The following is a 17,360-nucleotide window of genomic DNA, read 5'->3' on the forward strand; positions in this document are numbered from 1 at the left end:
TTAATGACTGTATATTAATTCCCTACATAGATGTGCCATAATTTATTTAACTAAAATTCTGCTATTAAACATTTAGGTTATTTCTTTTTTTTCAATTTTTTTCAGTTATACATAATGCTGCAATAACATCCTTAAGTAATTATTCCTTTGTTACCTTCTGTGGTAATTGAGAAGCTAGGTTGTGGGGAACCTGGGTGGCTCAGTCGGTTGAGTGTCCACCTCTTGATTTTGGCTCAGGTCATGATCCCAGGGTTGTGGGATCAAGCCCCAGTCTCACTTCTTGCTGAGTTAGAGCCTGCTTAAGATTCTCTCTCTCTTCCTTTGCCCCCTCCCCTGCTAGTACTCTCACACTCTCTCTTAAAAAAAAAAAAGAGGGGCGCCTGGGTGGCGCAGTCGGTTAAGCGTCCGACTTCAGCCAGGTCACGATCTCGCGGTCCGTGAGTTCGAGCCCCGCGTCAGGCTCTGGGCTGATGGCTCGGAGCCTGGAGCCTGTTTCCGATTCTGTGTCTCCCTCTTTCTCTGCCCCTCCCCCGTTCATGCTCTGTCTCTCTCTGTCCCAAAAATAAATAAAAAAACGTTGAAAAAAAAAAAAACTTTAAAAAAAAAAAAAAAAAGGACAAAAGCAAAAAAAAAAAAAAAAAAAAAGAAAAATTAGGTTGACAACTAGGTTGAAAAAGAAAAAATGCCTCCCAAGAGATATCCATGTCAAATTCCTAGAAGCTGTGAATGTTACCTTATTTGGAAAAAGGGTCATTGCAGATGTGATTAAGTTAAGGATCTTAAGATGAGGACATAATCCTGGAATATGGAAGAGAGCTCTACATGAGCTCATAGGTATCCATCATAGGTATCCTCATAAGAGAGAGGCAGAGGGAGAAGAGGTACACAGAAGAGAAGCCACATGAAGATTGAGGCAGGGATTGGAGTGGTGTGGCCTACAGCCAAGGTGATGATGGCAGCCACCAGACACTGGGAGAGGCAAGGAATGAAATCTCACTGAGGGCCCCTGGAGAGAGTGTGGCCCTACCGACACCTTGACTTTGGACTAATGGCCTCTAGAGCTGTGAGAGAATAAATTTCTGTTGTTTTAAGTGACCAAGTTTGTGTTAAACTGCGACAATAGCTACAGGAAATGAATACATCTTCAAAGAGAAATCACTTAGTCAAAGGGCTTGGGCCTTTTAAAAATTGTATCCATATATAAAAATATTTTTAATTTTTTTAATGTTTATTTATTTTTGACAGAGAGAGAGAGAGAGAGAGAGAGAGAGCATGAGTGGGGAAGGGGCAAAGAGAGAGGGAGACACAGAATCTGAAACAGGCTCCAGGCTCCGAGCTGTCAGCCCAGAGCCCGACGCAGGGCTTGAACTCACGGACAGCGAGATCATGACCCGAGCTGAAGTCAGATGCTCAACCAATGGAGCCACCCAGGTGTCCCTAGATTTTTATTCATATTGACTTATTAAAATGTTTTACCAATTTAGACAAATATTGTATCAAATACAAATCAAATATTGTATTTGAGAATTGTTTTTGTATACCCATAACAATGGGTTTAATAGTTGTTTTAAAGCTTTTTTTAAAATGGAGTCACAATTTATACCTCTGTGATAATCAAGGAGGTTGAGTATTTATTCTTTTAGCCATTTTGTGAATTAATTGTTCTTTTATGAAATGAAGTATTCCTTTTTATTGTTTAGAAGGACTCCTTTACATATCAAGAATACTAATATTTGACAGTCATAAATATAAAAAACATTATTTCTAATTTATTTTTAGTTTTGTGGTATTTCTTGCTCTCCCAAACTGAATATTTTTTTAGTTAGCTAAATCAGTCATTTTTTTTCTTTTTAAAATTTTAATGTTTATTTATTTTTGAGAGAGAGAGAGAGAGAGAGACAGAATATGAGTGGGGGAGGTGCACAGAGAGAGGGAGACACAGAATCCGAAGCAGGCTCCAGGCTCTGAGCTGTCAGCACGGAGCCCGGCATGGGGCTCAAACTCATGAACCATGAGATCAAGACCTGAGCCAAAGTTGGAAGCTTAACCGACTGAGCCACCCAGGCACCCCAGTCATTTCTTTTCTTTTATCCTTGACTGTTGTTCCGCTTAAAAAGTCCTTTTCCAGTGTAAGATGACATAAAAATGTATCTGTGTTTTCCTTTAGTACAGTTATTGTTTTATGAAAATTAAAATATTAGTCTACTTTGAAGTCATTTTGTTGTCATATATGAGGTAGAGAGTTGATTTGGTGGTTCCCCCCACCCCACCCCCCACCCCCAGTTTGTTAGCTAGCATCAAAAGATTACAAATAACAGAAATAAAATCAATGAGTCGCCACGGTAGTAATTAGAAGTTTATCATGCACGCGTGAAAAAAGTCAGCTTGCAAAACTGGGAACACTGAAGCCAAAACATGGACTGAGGCTCAGGAGGATTTTGTTATAAAGCAGAATGGTTACTTCATATCAATTTTGGAAGACACTAAGTTTTACTTATGATTTCTAGAGGCCTAAGCAAGAGATGATCCAGGTCAAGTTACTCTTGCAAAAGAAGCTAAATTACGTTTTGTTTGTATGACTAAACTGGTGTTGTCTGCTCAGATCATTTCTAAGGTTTCTCTCTATTTGTTTTTGATTTTAACACTGGTTACCTCAGTACCTTGTACTGCATAATCCATCATTCCCTCATTTATTTGGAATGCTAACTTTATCATGAATTGGGCTTGTTTGCAAAATTTCTATTCTCTTCCATTATAATATTTCTATCTGTTCTAATGTTAGCATTGCACTGTTCTTACTACTGTAGCTTTATAATACGTTTTATTAGGGCAGGTATATTGTCTTTTTCGGGAAGTTTTTTTGCAAGAACATGCTTTTCTTAAGCCTGTTTTTCTCGTTGAGAGTTGTTCAGTTGTGAGTACACTAAGAAGAAAGACTGCAAAGCACCTCTAAGGTTATGGCTATTTATAGAATGCTGTTTTACTCCCTTCAGTGTCTGAAGGCTGTGGTGTGAATATAACCTGTCTTGAAAAGTACAATTTCTTATATTTTCCTTCACGTCTGTCAGTAATTCTGTATCTTCATAGACTCAGGACTTCCAAATAAAGAACATGGATTTCCAAATAAAGAACTGGGTGTTACAGTATCTCAGCATCTATATTTCAGAAAGCTGGAGCTAAATGCTGATTTCTCTAATGGATGGGGCATTTCTAAGAGGCATATGTACCTCCTGTGGTTGACTCCAGAGCAGGGACTGTAAAATAGTAAGGGGGTCTTTTGACGTTAACCTTTCAGGCATAGAGTTCACTATTAAAGGAACTTCTGGCCCTGCAGGGCAAGACTTTTGTTATCAGTTGTCTTTTCTTCATTTTTTATTTTTTTAAGTTTATTTTTAATTTATGTTGATAGAGATATAGAGAGCAAGCAGGGGAGGGGCAGAGAGAGAGGGAGATGGAATACCAAGCAGGCTCCGTGCTGTCAATGCAGAGCCTGATGTGGGGCTTGAACTCATGAACCATGAGATCATGACCTGAGTCGAAATCAAGAGTTGGACACACAACTGACTGAGCCACCCAGGTGCCCTGTTGTCTTTTCTTCAGAATTAAAGCAGAACTATCAAATACATTTCATTTTTTTGAAAGTTTGTTTTATTTTGAAAGAGAGAACGTGACCAAGTGAGCGGGAGTAGGGCAGAGAGAGAATCCCAAGCAGGCTCCACTCTGTCAGCCTGGAGCCCAATGTGGGGCTCGATCCTGTGAGCTGTGAGATCATGACCTCAGCTGAAACAAAGAGACGCTTACCCAGCCGAGCCACCCAGGTGCCCCACCAAATACGTTTTGTTTTTAAAGCTCATGCCATGTACATTTGGCTTAAACCTATAGAGCTCACGTCTCTGGAGTCACATGACTACTATAGGCCCTGCAAACATTTACACTGATGTTAGATTAGTACTAATGTTCTGACATGGAAATTAATTGGATTTTATGAGCTGAAAACTGGAGTTACCAGGGACCTGAAACCTATGTTCAGGGAGAACCACTGGTTTAAACATTATCATGTTAGAGTTTCAGTTCTTAGATTTTGAATTCTTAGTCAATTATTGTGTACTGGCAGTGTTTATTGTGCTCAGAGCAGATGAGATGCAAAAGTAGGGTTGATGTAAAAGGAAATGGGAATAAAAGATACTATTAGGTGAACCAAATATCTATTTCTTTTCACTCTTGCTACTTACTGTCTTGAGATCACGCCGGACTAGTGCACCAGTGAAGAGATGATATTACTGTGTTCCTGGCTCTTGAGATTTAAGTAGATTCTTTTTGCTTTTTTGGTGACTGGTCTTTTTTAGAAGGCAGATTCCTTAATGAAATTTCCTGGTGTTTTTTTTTTTTTTTTTTTTTTTTGCATCCTAGGCATAAGTGTAACAGTCACATATCAATTTGATTTCTAACTATCTTAAAAACCATAGGAGATATTTACTTTGGACTGCATCATTAGCCCGATTACATGCTTTTTCTTCATATTTTACATAACATGGTTATTACTTCATTCTAGAAGAGGAAATTTTTGGAATCCTCAGTTTAGGAAAGGTATTATTAGAATATTTTCACTGCACGTATGAAAGAAATGAAGAGAAATGCAAGAGTCCAATTTGACCACATAGCAGTGATTTTACAGTTTCAAATTCCTGCTATTACAACATAGCCACGTATTGTAAAGTGGTGCAAAACTACCTACATCTGTTCTATTTTGAGATTAGTTTCTTTCCCATGTTATTCACTGAACTTTGGCTATCTATCTTAATTAAAAATATAAAATTGAAACAAATAATTATTTTGATCAAGCCTATATATAGCTGTAAGTTTTCAAGTAAAATGTTTCTATGAAAACAATTCAATTCTTTTGCCCTGTTCCCCTCCATAAGTTTTTCTTTGTTACCGGGAAAGCACAAACCCTTGTAAATTATCCAGTAGGTGGCAGCATCTAGTTAAAATATGCACTTTAAAAGAGTGGACTTTAGAGCCAGACTGATTTAAACTTGAACTTTAAACACGTATCTACAAACATACCCAAACCTCCTTTCTGCCTCTTTTCCCTTTGGAAAAAGGGAGAAATTCTTAGGATGAGTGTTCTTTTTAAAAATTTTTATTATTCTTTTGGTGGGCAGGAGCAGTGAGAGAGAGAGAGAGAGGGGGGGGGGGGAGAGAGAATCTCAAGCAGGCTCCACATTCAGGGCAGAGCCTGACATGGGGCTTGATCTCACAATCATGGGATCATGACCTGAGCTAAAATCACAAGTCAGATCTTAACCGACTGAGCCACCCAGGCACCCTAGGATGAGTAGGGTGCTTTCTTCCTTGTCTCCCTAGTCATTTGCTTAGCCTTTTATTTAAGAGTAATTTGAGGGACTTTGGGCAGGTGGAACAATGACAATTTCCAACCTGTTTTCCAGCTCCCCAAACACCAAATACATCCTAGCCTCCTGCTAACATCACAAAGAACCAACAGCAAAACAAATGAAAAGATACTTATTGTTGAGTTGTATATTTAGTTTTATTGATAGATACTAAACACAAGTGGGGCCTTGATGCCAAGAGAAAGATAAAAACCACATTAGATTTTTTTTTTTACCACATTTTGACTCTATAATCCAGAGTTAATAACTTCAAGTTTAAGTATTGTTTGAAGTAGACAATAAGTAGACAATATTGCACTTGTTAGAGATCTTGGAAATATTTTACAAGTCTTTCCACCCCATTTTTGAGGGACTGCTTTTACATTTTTGTAGAGAACTCTGGTGAAAATCAAAACTCTATCATACTCGGAGTTTCCCCTTAGTTTTTAGAATTTCTCTGATGGATAGAGATAGAATTCGTACTCTCTGAGGCAGTGATAGGATTGTTCCTCATCAGTGTTTTTAATGGAGGTCATTCCTTCTTCCTTTGTTACCTTCCTTTGTTACCCTGACCTCTTGTGTTTTCAGCTCCAAATTTGTAAGTGCATGTAAGCACAACAGTGGCATCTTAATCAATCAAGCTTCTAATGGCCGGTAAATACCTCTGTGATTTTCTGTGAAATACAGGTATATGCTACTTCTGCTCGTGGGTGTTAACACTGAATATTCTAAGAAAATTCTCCAGCTCTGATTTGCAGAGGATTGAGGGTGAAAATCACTTGCGTTAACCAGTATAGCTAAGGAGTTTTGGCTTTTAACCTCTGCTACAGTCTCAGTATTGCCTACTGATGTCTTTTGCATTCTCCAAAGTGGCTATTGCAAATTATTCTGGTTGTTTAACCTCCTACTGTCTTCTGCAAGTCCTTCACTTTGGCCTGCTTACTGTCCAGAGAAAACAATCACCTCGGTGGGAATCCCTTTCACATTCTATCCTTCTGTCCCTAAAGTGCACTCTGACTATACTCCATCCCCCATATTTCTTACCTCAGAGTGAGACAAGGTGCTGTTCTCCAAGGCCAAGGTCAACGATGTCCCATCCCTTTCACTCTGCCCCTGGCTCCTGACCCATCCATCATTCTGTGTCTCATGTAGAGCTTCTATCTCTCCTTCTCTGTGTCAGTTTACTATGTTTGAATCTTCTGGTCCTAAAACAGAAAAGAGCCATCAAACCAGCCAAAGATACAGATAGAACCTCCTCCCTGGGTTCTTCACCCTGCTCCCAAACAGGTACCACTCACTTTCCATCCTCTCCTTAAAGGTCAGACTTCTTGAAAGAATAATCCACACCTACTGGGGCTACCTGGTCAATTTCCATTTACTTCTCAACTCCTCGGTGGTCTATATTTTCTCCTTTCACACAACAGAAACTACCTCATCAGGAGTCCTCTTAGATTCTAAACCTGGTGGCATATTTCCAATTTTTATCCTATGTGACCTCTCTGTAGCATCTGGCACAGGTAGCCAGTCATGGACCCGTAACATTTTTACTGGTATCGTTATTTCCTTCTGGCTTTCCTCTTTTTCTTCTCCCCTCTCCCTTACTTCCTAGTGTTGAAATCTGTTCCTCCTTTTGTATGTTTCTTCTATCTGGATTAATGGTTTCATCATCCATCCAGTCTTTGTGATGGTTAATTTTATGTGTCAACTTGACTGGATCATGGGATGCCTAGATGTCTCGGTTAAGCATTATTTCTGGGTGTATCATCCAGGATGTTTCCAGGAGAGACTAGCATTTGAACTGGTAGACTAAGTTGCGTACATTACCCTCCCCAGTGTGGGTGGGCATCAGCTGATCTGTTGAAGGTCTGAATAGAACTCAAAGATGGATGAAGGAAGGATTTGCCCTCTTCTGCCTGACTGCTTGAGTTGGGACATTGATCTCTTCTGGCTCTCAGTGATAATTAAATTACCTGATCAATTCTAATTATCTTTAGTTGTTTGCTTTGAGTCTTGTTAGTTTATGATCACCTGGAAAGTGTATGAATTTTTGTGTCCTTTTCAATAATTATTCCTATTCTGATAACTTCATGAAGACTTAGTGTTGAAATTTATGAATGCCTTTTATTATCTATTTAAACAATCATAAAATTTTTCTGTCTTGAGACACTAATGTTTAAAAATCAATGTATTTAAATGCTAGGAAAGTCTTTTATTTCTGGGTCAGTGTTTCTTGGTTAGAGAGGATTATTCTTTTAATTTAGTACCAGATTTCAATGGCTGAATTTATTCAGAATTTTCGCATCTGTATTTATGAGATTTATAATGAGATTTTCTGTGTGTGTGTGTGTGTGTGTGTCCATGTGCACGTTATGGGGTTGATGTTAGAGGTGGGGTTAGGAGGTGTGTGCCTATGCTTTGTTAGGTTATGTTCACTTCATAAAATGATTGGGGCTGGATGTTCATTTATTTCTATGCTTTGAAATAGTTTATATAACATGGGGATTATCTGTTCCCTAAAAACTTGAAAGATTTCACTGGAAAAACCATCTGGTTCAAATAATTTCTTGGAGGCAATTCACCGACTCTTTTCTTAGCTTCTTTCATATTTACTATTATATTTCAGTTTTCTCATCTTCTGAGTAAATTCTGGCAATACATCCATGTCTGGGAGATTCCAAAATATCCATTTCACCAAGATTTAACATTTTACTAAAAAAAATTTCGTATAGTATTTTAAAAGATTAATTCTCCTTGTTTATTACGTTCCGTATTCTTATTTCTAATTTCATTTGTGTTTTCCTTCTCTCCTTTTAATCTAAAATGTTTTCTTTTTTAAAATTAACTTTTTATTTTAGCACAGTTTTAGATTTACAGAGAAATTAGGATGGTAGTATAACGATTTCCCATATACGTGCAGCCAGTTTCCCCTATTATTACCAGAGTATGGTACGTTTGTTATAATTAATGAACCAATATTGATACATTATTATTAACTAAAACCCACACTTTATTCAGACTTTAGTGTTTACCCAATGTTTTTTCTTCTGCTTCAGGGGCCATCCAGGAGAGCACATTGCATTTAGTCCTCCTGTCTCCCTAGGCTACTCCTGGCTGTGCCCTTTCTCAGACTTCCCTTGTTTTTTTTTTTTTTTTTTAAGCTTTATTTATCTATTTTGAGTAAGAGAGAGAGTGAGCCAGTGAGTGTGGGGTAGAAACAGAGGGAGAGAAAGAGAATCTCAAGCAGTCTTGCACCATCAGCACAGAGCCTGTTGTGAGGCTTGAACCGACAAATCTCAAGATCATGACCTGAGCTGAAATCGAGTTGGATGCTTAATTGACTGAGTCACCCAGGCACCCCCTGACTTTCCTTGTTTTTGATGACTTTGGCAGTTATGAGGAGTACTGATCAAGTATTATGTGGAATTTCCAGAAATTGCAATTTATCCATGCTTTTCTTATGGTTGACTAGGGTTGTATGTTCTTGGAAGACTATAGAGTTAAAATGCCATTTCCATTTCATCACATCATAACTGTCAACATGACTCATCACTGTTGATGTTAACTTTGATCACCTGGCTGAAGAGGTGTTTGTTAGAGTTCTCCACTGTGAAGTTCTTCAATTTTTCCCCCTTTCCATCCTGTCTTCTTTGGAAGGAAGTTACTGTGCACAGCCCTTACTTGAGAGGTGGGCAGTTATGCTTCACCTCCTTGAAGGCAGAGTATTTACATAAATTATTTTGAATTATTCTGCATGGGAGATTTGTCTTTTCTTCCCATGTATCTGTTTATTCAATCATTTATTTATATCAATATAGACTTGTGGATATTTATTTTATACACTGGATTTTAATCTAATATTACTTTATTTTGCTGCTCAAATTTTTCCAGCTTTGGTCATTGGGAGCTCTTTCAGTTGACTCCTGTGTCCCTTTGATGTGCCTTCAACAACTGTGGGTTTTGTTTTGTTGTTGTTGAACACTTCCTTACTTTCTGGCACTACAGGATGCACCAGACTCAGCTTGTGCATTTCGTATCTGAGACCTAGAATCAGTTGTCTCTTCAAGGAGCCCTCGTTCCTTTGACTGGAGAAAGATATTAGATACCAAGATCTGGATGCTGGGTGTGCTTGTTGCTAGTGGGGAGTCACTGATTCTGAGCCTCTGAGAAAGGAAATATTTGTGGGTATACTAACCTGTTGCATGCATTATTTATAATTTTTTTTAATGTTTATTTATTTTTGAAGGAGAGAGAGACAGAGTGTGAGTGCGGGAGGGGAAGAGAGAGAGAGGGAGACACAGAATCCCAAGCAGGCTCCAGGCTCCGAGCTGTCAGCACAGAGCCTGATGCGGGGCTCGAACTCACAAACTGCGAGATCATGACCTGAGCGGAAGTCGGATGCCCAACCGACTGAGCCACCCAGGCACCCCTGCATTATTTTTAAATAGTACTTTTTTTATAAACTACTTTTTTGAGGTGGGGGGGAGAATGAGCAGGGGAGGGGCAGAGAGAGAAGGAAGAGAGAGAATCCCAGTCTGGCTCCACGCCCAGTGTGGTATGACTATGAGATCAAGACCTGAGCCGAAATCAAGAGTTGGACGCTTAAGCGACTGAGCCCCCCAGGCGCCCCTAAATATTTCTATGTGTAACCATCTGTATCTATGTTAAGCTAAACATGAGTTTATACTGAGATCTCCGACTTTATTATTTTACCACATGAATCATTCTAGCCATTTCCCCTTCGTTACCTGTAATCTCCACTCCCAACAAGGAGAAACCTGGCTCTCACCATTGGCCCTTCATTCACCCATTGCTCACTTCTACTATACGTGTAGTGATATCAAAACTGTTCCCCTGTACCCCTATAGGAAACAATCAGCTGGAGTCCAGTGCTCAGGTGCCATCTCTACTGCCTTTAGGCTTGCAGACTCCACTCATTTCCAAAGTTACTCAAGATGAACGCCTTTTTCCTCTGCCCCCTCCAGTGAGATCGCTTCAGAGATTTGTAACATAGATTGTTTGGTCACATTCTACATTCCATCCTGGGATTCTATGACATCTAATATGAATTCTAATTCTAATTCACATTCTAATAATAGTTTGAAAACTTTCATGCCTTAAGATTTACTCTTTGTGCTGTGAAGTTATAGGTTGTCAAACGTGCGGTGTCATGTAACCAGTATTAGACTATCATGCAGAATAGTTTTACCCCTGTGAAAAATCCCTGGTGTGACTTCCCATTCAACTCTCCCTCCTGCCCCTGCGCCCCTAGCCATTCTGGTCTTTTCACTGCCTCTGTAGTTTGCCTTTTCCAGAATGGTATGTAATTAGAATCATACAGCATGTAGCCTTTTCAGATTGGGTTCTTTCTCTTAGCACTCTGCATTTAAGATTCATCTGATGTCTTTTTGTGGCTTGAGAGCTGCTTACTTTCTTTGTCCCTGAATAGTATTTCATTTTATGGATGTACCACAGTTTGTTTATACCTTCACCTATTGAAAGGCGTCTTGATTGCTTCCAGTTTTTGGTGATTATGAATAAAACTGCTTTACACATGGTATGCAGGTATTTTTGTGGACGTAAAATTTCCATTTAGGTAAATATCTAGGAGCAGGATTGTTGAAACATATAGTAACACTGTTTGACTTTGAAAGACACTGCCTGTCTTTCAAGTTAGCTGTACAGTTTTATATTCCTATCTGCAAACAATGAGAGTTCCTGTTGCTTTGCATCCTTGGCAGCAATCGGTATTGTTTTTTGTATGTTACCGATTCTAATAGGTAGATAGTAGTATCTTATTGTTGTTTTAATTGGCATTTCCCTAATGACAAATGATGGTATCTTTCCAGATGCTTATTTGCTATTTGTATATTTTCTTTACTGAGTTGTCTGTTCAGATATTTTGCCCATTTAAAAAATTGGATTATTGTGTGGCTCCTGGGTGACTCAGTCCATTAAGCTTCGACTTCGGCTCAGGTCATGATCTCATGGTTCGTGAGTTCGAGCCCCATGTCGGGCTCTGTGCTGACAGCTCAGAGCCTGGAGCCGCTTCAGATTCTGTGTTTCCCTCTCTTTCTGCACCTCCCCTGCTTGTGTGCTGTCTCTGTCTCTCAATAATAAATAACTGTTAAAAAAGTTGAAAAAATGGGATTATTGTTTTCTTCTTTTTAAGTGCTTTGTATATTTTGGATATGTGTTTTGTAAATAACTTCTTCAAGCCTGTGGCTAGTTGTTTCATTCTCTTTACAGTGTCTTAGGTAGAGCAGAAGTTTTTAATTTAACGAAGTTCAATATATCAATTTTGTTCTTTCATGTATCATACTTTTGGTGTTATATATGAAAACATATCCCCAAAACCAAGATCACATGGCTTTTTCTCCTATATTTTCTTTTAGAAGTTTTGTAGTTGTGTATTTTACATTTAGGTTTGTAATTCAATTGAGTTAGTATTTGTGAAAAGTGTAAGATGTCTAGAGCTGGTCTGGTCTTGTCTGGTCTTGTGTGGCCTTCTCTGTCTTGTCTTGTCTTGCCTTGCCTTGCCTTGCCTTGCCTTGCCTTGCCTTGCCTTGCCTTGCCTTGCCTTCCCTTCCCTTCCCTTCCCTTCCCTTCCCTTCCCTTCCCTTGTTTTTGGTTTGGTTTTATTTTTCTTTTCTTTTCTTTTCTTTTCTTTTCTTTTCTTTTCTTTTCTTTTCTTTTCTTTTCTTTCCTGTTCACATGGACATCTAGTTAGTTATTACAGCACCATGTTAAAGAGATCATCCTCTCTCCATTGAATTGCCTTTGCTCTTTTGTTAAAGATCAATTGACTATATTTTTGTGGGTCTATTTCTGAACTCTCTCTTCTGTTTCAGTGATCTGCGTGTTTATTCTTTCATCAAAATATGTCATCTTCATTACAATTAGTGTTTTCTCTTTTTAAAATTACACTTGTAGATTTTTCTACCTTCAAGAGCCAGCTTTGAATTTCTTTGCTAATTCTAGCTCATTTCTTTCTTATTTCTTTTTTTGACCTTGCTATTGTTTTCTCTAGCTTCTTTAGTCAAGTTAGTTAAGCTTATTTTATTTTTCCTTAAAATCTGTATATTAGTCTGCTAGAGCTGCCATAAAAAGATACCACAGGTTGGGTGGCTTAAAAACAGCAGAAACTTATTTTCTCACAGCTCTGGAGGTTAGAAGTCAAAGATCAAGATACTGCAAAATTCATTTTGTGGTGCGGTCGCTCCTCCCAGCCTGCCGATGGCCACCTTCTCACTGTGTCCTCATGGCCTTCTCTCTGTGCTCCAGAGAAGTGGCGGAAGTGGTAAAGGTTATCTCTGGTTTCTTTTCCTGTTCTTGGAAGGCCATAAATTCTATTAGATTAGGGCCCCATCCAGTGACTTCAGTTAGCTTTTATTACCTCCTTAACAGCCCTGTTAAGTACAGTCACATTGAGGGTTAGGGCTTCAGCCTACAGATTTTGGAGGGATACAATTCAGTCTGTAACAATATGATAAAAGCATCATTGCTATGAATTTATTTCTGAAAATAGCTTTATCTCTCAAGTGCATTTTTTATGGTGTTCTCACTATTCTCTATTGTTATTGTGTTCTTGTTTCCTTATTGATCTAATAGTTCAGTGGAAAATGATGGTGCCTTTCCCTTGTTCTCTAGAATTTTTTATAAGCCATATATTTTAAAAGCTAATATGGCAACGTATAATATTACGGTCATTGCTTTGATATTTTGAATTTATTGAAATGATAGTCTAATAGAATAGTTCTCAATTGTAAGGGACATTTGGGTATGTGCATTTTTGGTTGGCATAATGATGTGCAATGGGGGAGGGCTTCATCTAGTTCACAGGGGTAAGTGAGAATTTCTAGATCTCCATGCCATAGGCCAGCCATGAGGAAGTGTGTGTGTGTGTGTGGGGGGGGGGGGGGGGGGTGGAGAGAGAGAGAGAGAGAGAGAGAGACAAAATGAATTTCAGGCCCTGTCTCCCTCTAAACGTGGCCCACTGCCTTTGCTGCTTTGCAGCTGTCACATGTAAATGTGGAGCACTGTGTGTGGAGTCTTCTTTCAGAGTTCCAAGTGTGCAGTGAGGCACCTGGCTTTCCTCGTTTTCTTTGGGTGTGTGTGTGGGGGTGTCTCAATCCAACTTCAGGATTTCACCCACCTCCAAGGGAATGTGTACCAGGAAGCAGCTTCACACTTGTGTCACTTGTATCTACTCTAAACTCATTTCCTCCGGTGCTCTTCTGGGTCCTTCTGCACCGTGTGGGATGGGCTTTGATTTCTTCCTTAGGAGGCAGGAAACAACTTAAAATCACGCCCTGCAATCTTTCTCTTGTAAGGCTCTTATTTAAAATGTGCTCAGTCCCTCACACTCTGGCTCTTGATCTCCGAAGGGAGATTCCCCCAACTCCCCCCGAATAAATGTTTCTAGTGAGGAGAGGAATTATTAAAAATTTCCTATTAAATTTAATTTTGATATAATTTCAGACGTCAAGTCTCAAGAAAAGTACAAAGAGTTTTCAAGACCCTTTATCCAGATTCTCCAAGTGTTAACATTTTACCACATCCTCCTCTGTCTCTGTCTGTCTCTGTCTCTCTCTGTATAGATTTGTCTCTCTTCACACGAGGACACGTGTTCACACACACATGCACAAATCAGGTAATTAATGTTGATTCAATACTATTATTCAATCCACAGGCCTTATTCATATTTTGCCAAGTGTCCCGCTAAAATCCTTTGTAACAAAAGAATTTAGTTGTCATGTCTCTTTGGTCATTCTTTGTGTTTTACGACATTGGCGTTTTTGAAGACCATAGGCTTGATATTTTGTAGGTTGTTCTCCAGTCTGGGTTTGTTTACATTTGCACAAGCTTAGGTTCATGTTATACATTTTGGGCAGGAATCCCACTGTGTCCTCCAGGGATCCTAGCAGAAAGTGCATGATGTCGATTGTCCCATCACTGTAAGGTTAACCTTGATCACTTGGTTGAAGTGGTGTCTTCCAGGTTTCTCCACTGTAAAGTTAGTATTTTTCCTTTTTTACTGAGTAAGTTCTCTCGTGGAGATATACTCTGAAGCTATTCTGTCATTCTTCAAAGTTTCACCTGCTGCTTTTATCATCTATTGGTGATTCTTATCTGAATCTAGTATTATTATGATGGTTACCCAATGGCTCTTTTCTTTTCTTTTTAAAGTTTATTTATTTATTTTGGGAGAGAGAGCGAGTGCACACATGCATGAGCAGGGAGGAGAAGAGAGAGAGGAAGAGAGGGAATCCTAAGCAAGCTCTGAACTGTCAGTGCACGACTTGGGGTTCTATCCCATGTACCGTGAGATCATGATCTGAACCAAAATCAAGAGTCTGACACTTAACCGACTCAGCCACCCAGGCACCACCCCCCACCCCCAATGGCTGTTTTCTAGTTCTGACATTTCCTTTATAGTAATCAGTTGTTTCCTTACTGTAAGGAAGAGTTTTCTAAAGGAGGAATTTGGAAATTCAGAAGATGCTTTTTGTTTTTTTCTCTTGAGGAGTTAAGCTTCTCCAATTGAATACCAGACTTCCAAAACTGTTGTCTTTTAAACTCAAAGCTGAGCTATCAGGCCTTTGTTCTAGGCTGTACTTACTTTCTCTCTGAGGTACTGAATATACAGAATACCGCTGAGAATATGGGTAAAGAGCCACAGAGTCACAAGAATAATTTTAGCCTCGGAAAAGGCCTTAGTTTAAAAATCTCCAAATATCACTTTGCTGTAATAGTTTTTAGTATTGCAAGATTTCATATTTTTGCATCTTTATAGATGCTTCAGTGTAAAAGTGAGTGAAACTCCTATTAAGAAGGAGTTATGGGATCAAAAATAAATATACTACCACTTGACAAGAACTTTAAACCTTTTTGTCTTTTCCACAAAAGTAGCTTATCCCTCTTCCACTCAAGGCTTATACCACTGATTTGCTAGATTAACTCCTCTTCAAAGATTGTGTGGGATTAAAGTTGGAATGACAATTCCAACAATGCTACATTATTATGAATTCCAAATTAGGGAACTGGAATTGATACATTTCTTTTTACTATCAGAAGTTGTATGTTTTGAATTTGGTGATATTTGTATGTTGGGGTGAATGTATCTTCTGTGTACTTCCTTTGCCTGTATTATCTCAAAGAGGTGCTTGAATCAAGTTTGCTTTAAAGATAGGTGGTGGATCCTGTAATATCTTTAAGATTTATCATGTTTCGGAAGCAAAAATATTTCGTTGCCACAACCTGGCAGTTTCTCACGTTAAGACATAGAAAGAGACTTAAAAAAATAGGATACTTATTTATGTTAGCAGTTTCTTACATATCTTAATGTCTCAATTAGCTAAATAGGAGAAAATAAAATAAATTACATTGAAACAAGAGTTGAAAAACACAATTTCCTAATTTCTTTATGGGTGTAAGCCCAAGAGTGTAAATCCTAAAAGGAAGAAACCTAATTGCTAAGAGTCTTCTGGTTTTCTCTTTCAAACACATGCTTTTATCTTTTCTTTTCTTTTTTTATTTTAATTTTTTATTTTTAAAATTTACATCCAAATTAGTATATAGTGCAACAGTGATTTCAGGAGTAGATTCCTTAGTGCCCCTTACCCATTTAGCCCATCCCCCCTCCCACACCCTCTCCAGTAACCCTCTGTTTGTTCTCCATATTTATGAGTCTCCTCTGTTTTGTCCCCCTCCCTGTTTTTATATGATTTTTGTTTCCCTTCCCTTACGTTCATCTGTTTTGTCTCTTAAAGTCCTCATATGAGTGAAGTCATATGATATTTGTCTTTCTCTGACTGACTAATTTCACTTAGCATAATACCTTCAGGTTCCATCCATGTAGTTGCAAATGTCAAGATTTCATTCTTTTTGATTGCCGAGTAATACTCGATTGTATATATATACCACATCTTCTTTATCCATTCATCCATCGATGGATGGACATTTGGGCTCTTTCCATACTTTGGCTATTGTTGATAGTGCTGCTATAAACATTGGGGTGCATGTGTCCCTTCGGAACAGCACACCTGTATCCCTTGGATAAATGCCTAGCAGTGCAGTTGCTGGGTTGAAGCGTAGTTCTTTTAGTTTTTTGAGGAAACTTCATACTGTTTTCCAGAGTGGCTGTACCAGCTTGCATTCCCAACACAATGCTTTTATCTTGATGACCAACCCTATATCTGAAATCTTTACTTTGGGGACCTAAAACAAAAAGAAAAATACAAAGTTACTCTGTGCATATTCTCTATATTATGAATGTTGGGATTTGGATACATTAATTCCAGGGAGTTAAAGCGATATTTTAGCACACACTTGTACATCTTCTTTGCACAGAAGTTCTAGGGAAATGCTTTTTGACTATCTGGATTTTCTCCTGTTCATTTCAATGGCTAAAGTGTACAAATATAATTATAATTTCTACTTGGAAGTGACATTTTAAGAAATGTATATGTGGAGGGGTTTGAGGAATATTGCAGAGAATATTAGATCTTACTTTTAAACAATTGTTCATTTAGACACTTTCCCACTTATTTTGTGTATTGAACAAGTGAGTTTTTAAATCAACAGATCCTTCTTGCTATGAGTATGAAGGCACCTTTTTCTCAGTGTTTCACACTCAAGTCCCTCCAGAAGAATATGAAAACCGTAAACAGAATGTCAATCAAGGTATGTTTTAATTTGTGTGATTTTGCATATTGTCACAAGAAATATAGCTATATATAGAAATATTCACAAATGAAATGATTTGATCTGATTTAATCCAGAGGCAGGTGAAAGTGACTGAATGAATCAAGATGAAACAAGATTGGTCATGCATTAATCATTGTTGAAGTTAGTTGTTGAGGGTTTATCATAGCATTCATTCTACTTTTGGATATTTAAAATTTTATATGATAAAGAGTTAAAGAAAAGCTGGCTGCAAGTAATGGAAAACTAACTTAAGCAAAAAAT

General features: G+C 38.4%; 1 protein-coding gene across 3 annotated transcripts in view; it reads left to right on the forward strand.

Moving 5' to 3' along the window:
- FSIP1 (fibrous sheath interacting protein 1) overlaps positions 1 to 17,360 on the forward strand; it is a 197,093-nt gene that overhangs the window by 23,509 nt on the left and 156,224 nt on the right. For all 3 annotated transcript variants that reach the window (XM_078448482.2, XM_078448480.2, XM_078448483.1), the window contains exon 6: positions 16,977 to 17,075. In XM_078448482.2, the coding sequence (XP_078304608.1) occupies positions 16,977 to 17,075 (99 nt within the window). The remainder of the gene's footprint in view (positions 1 to 16,976; positions 17,076 to 17,360) is intronic.

The sequence above is a fragment of the Panthera onca genome, chromosome B3 (assembly GCF_046562875.1).
Source record: "Panthera onca isolate mPanOnc1 chromosome B3, mPanOnc1 haplotype 2, whole genome shotgun sequence".
Lineage (NCBI taxonomy): Eukaryota > Metazoa > Chordata > Mammalia > Carnivora > Felidae > Panthera > Panthera onca.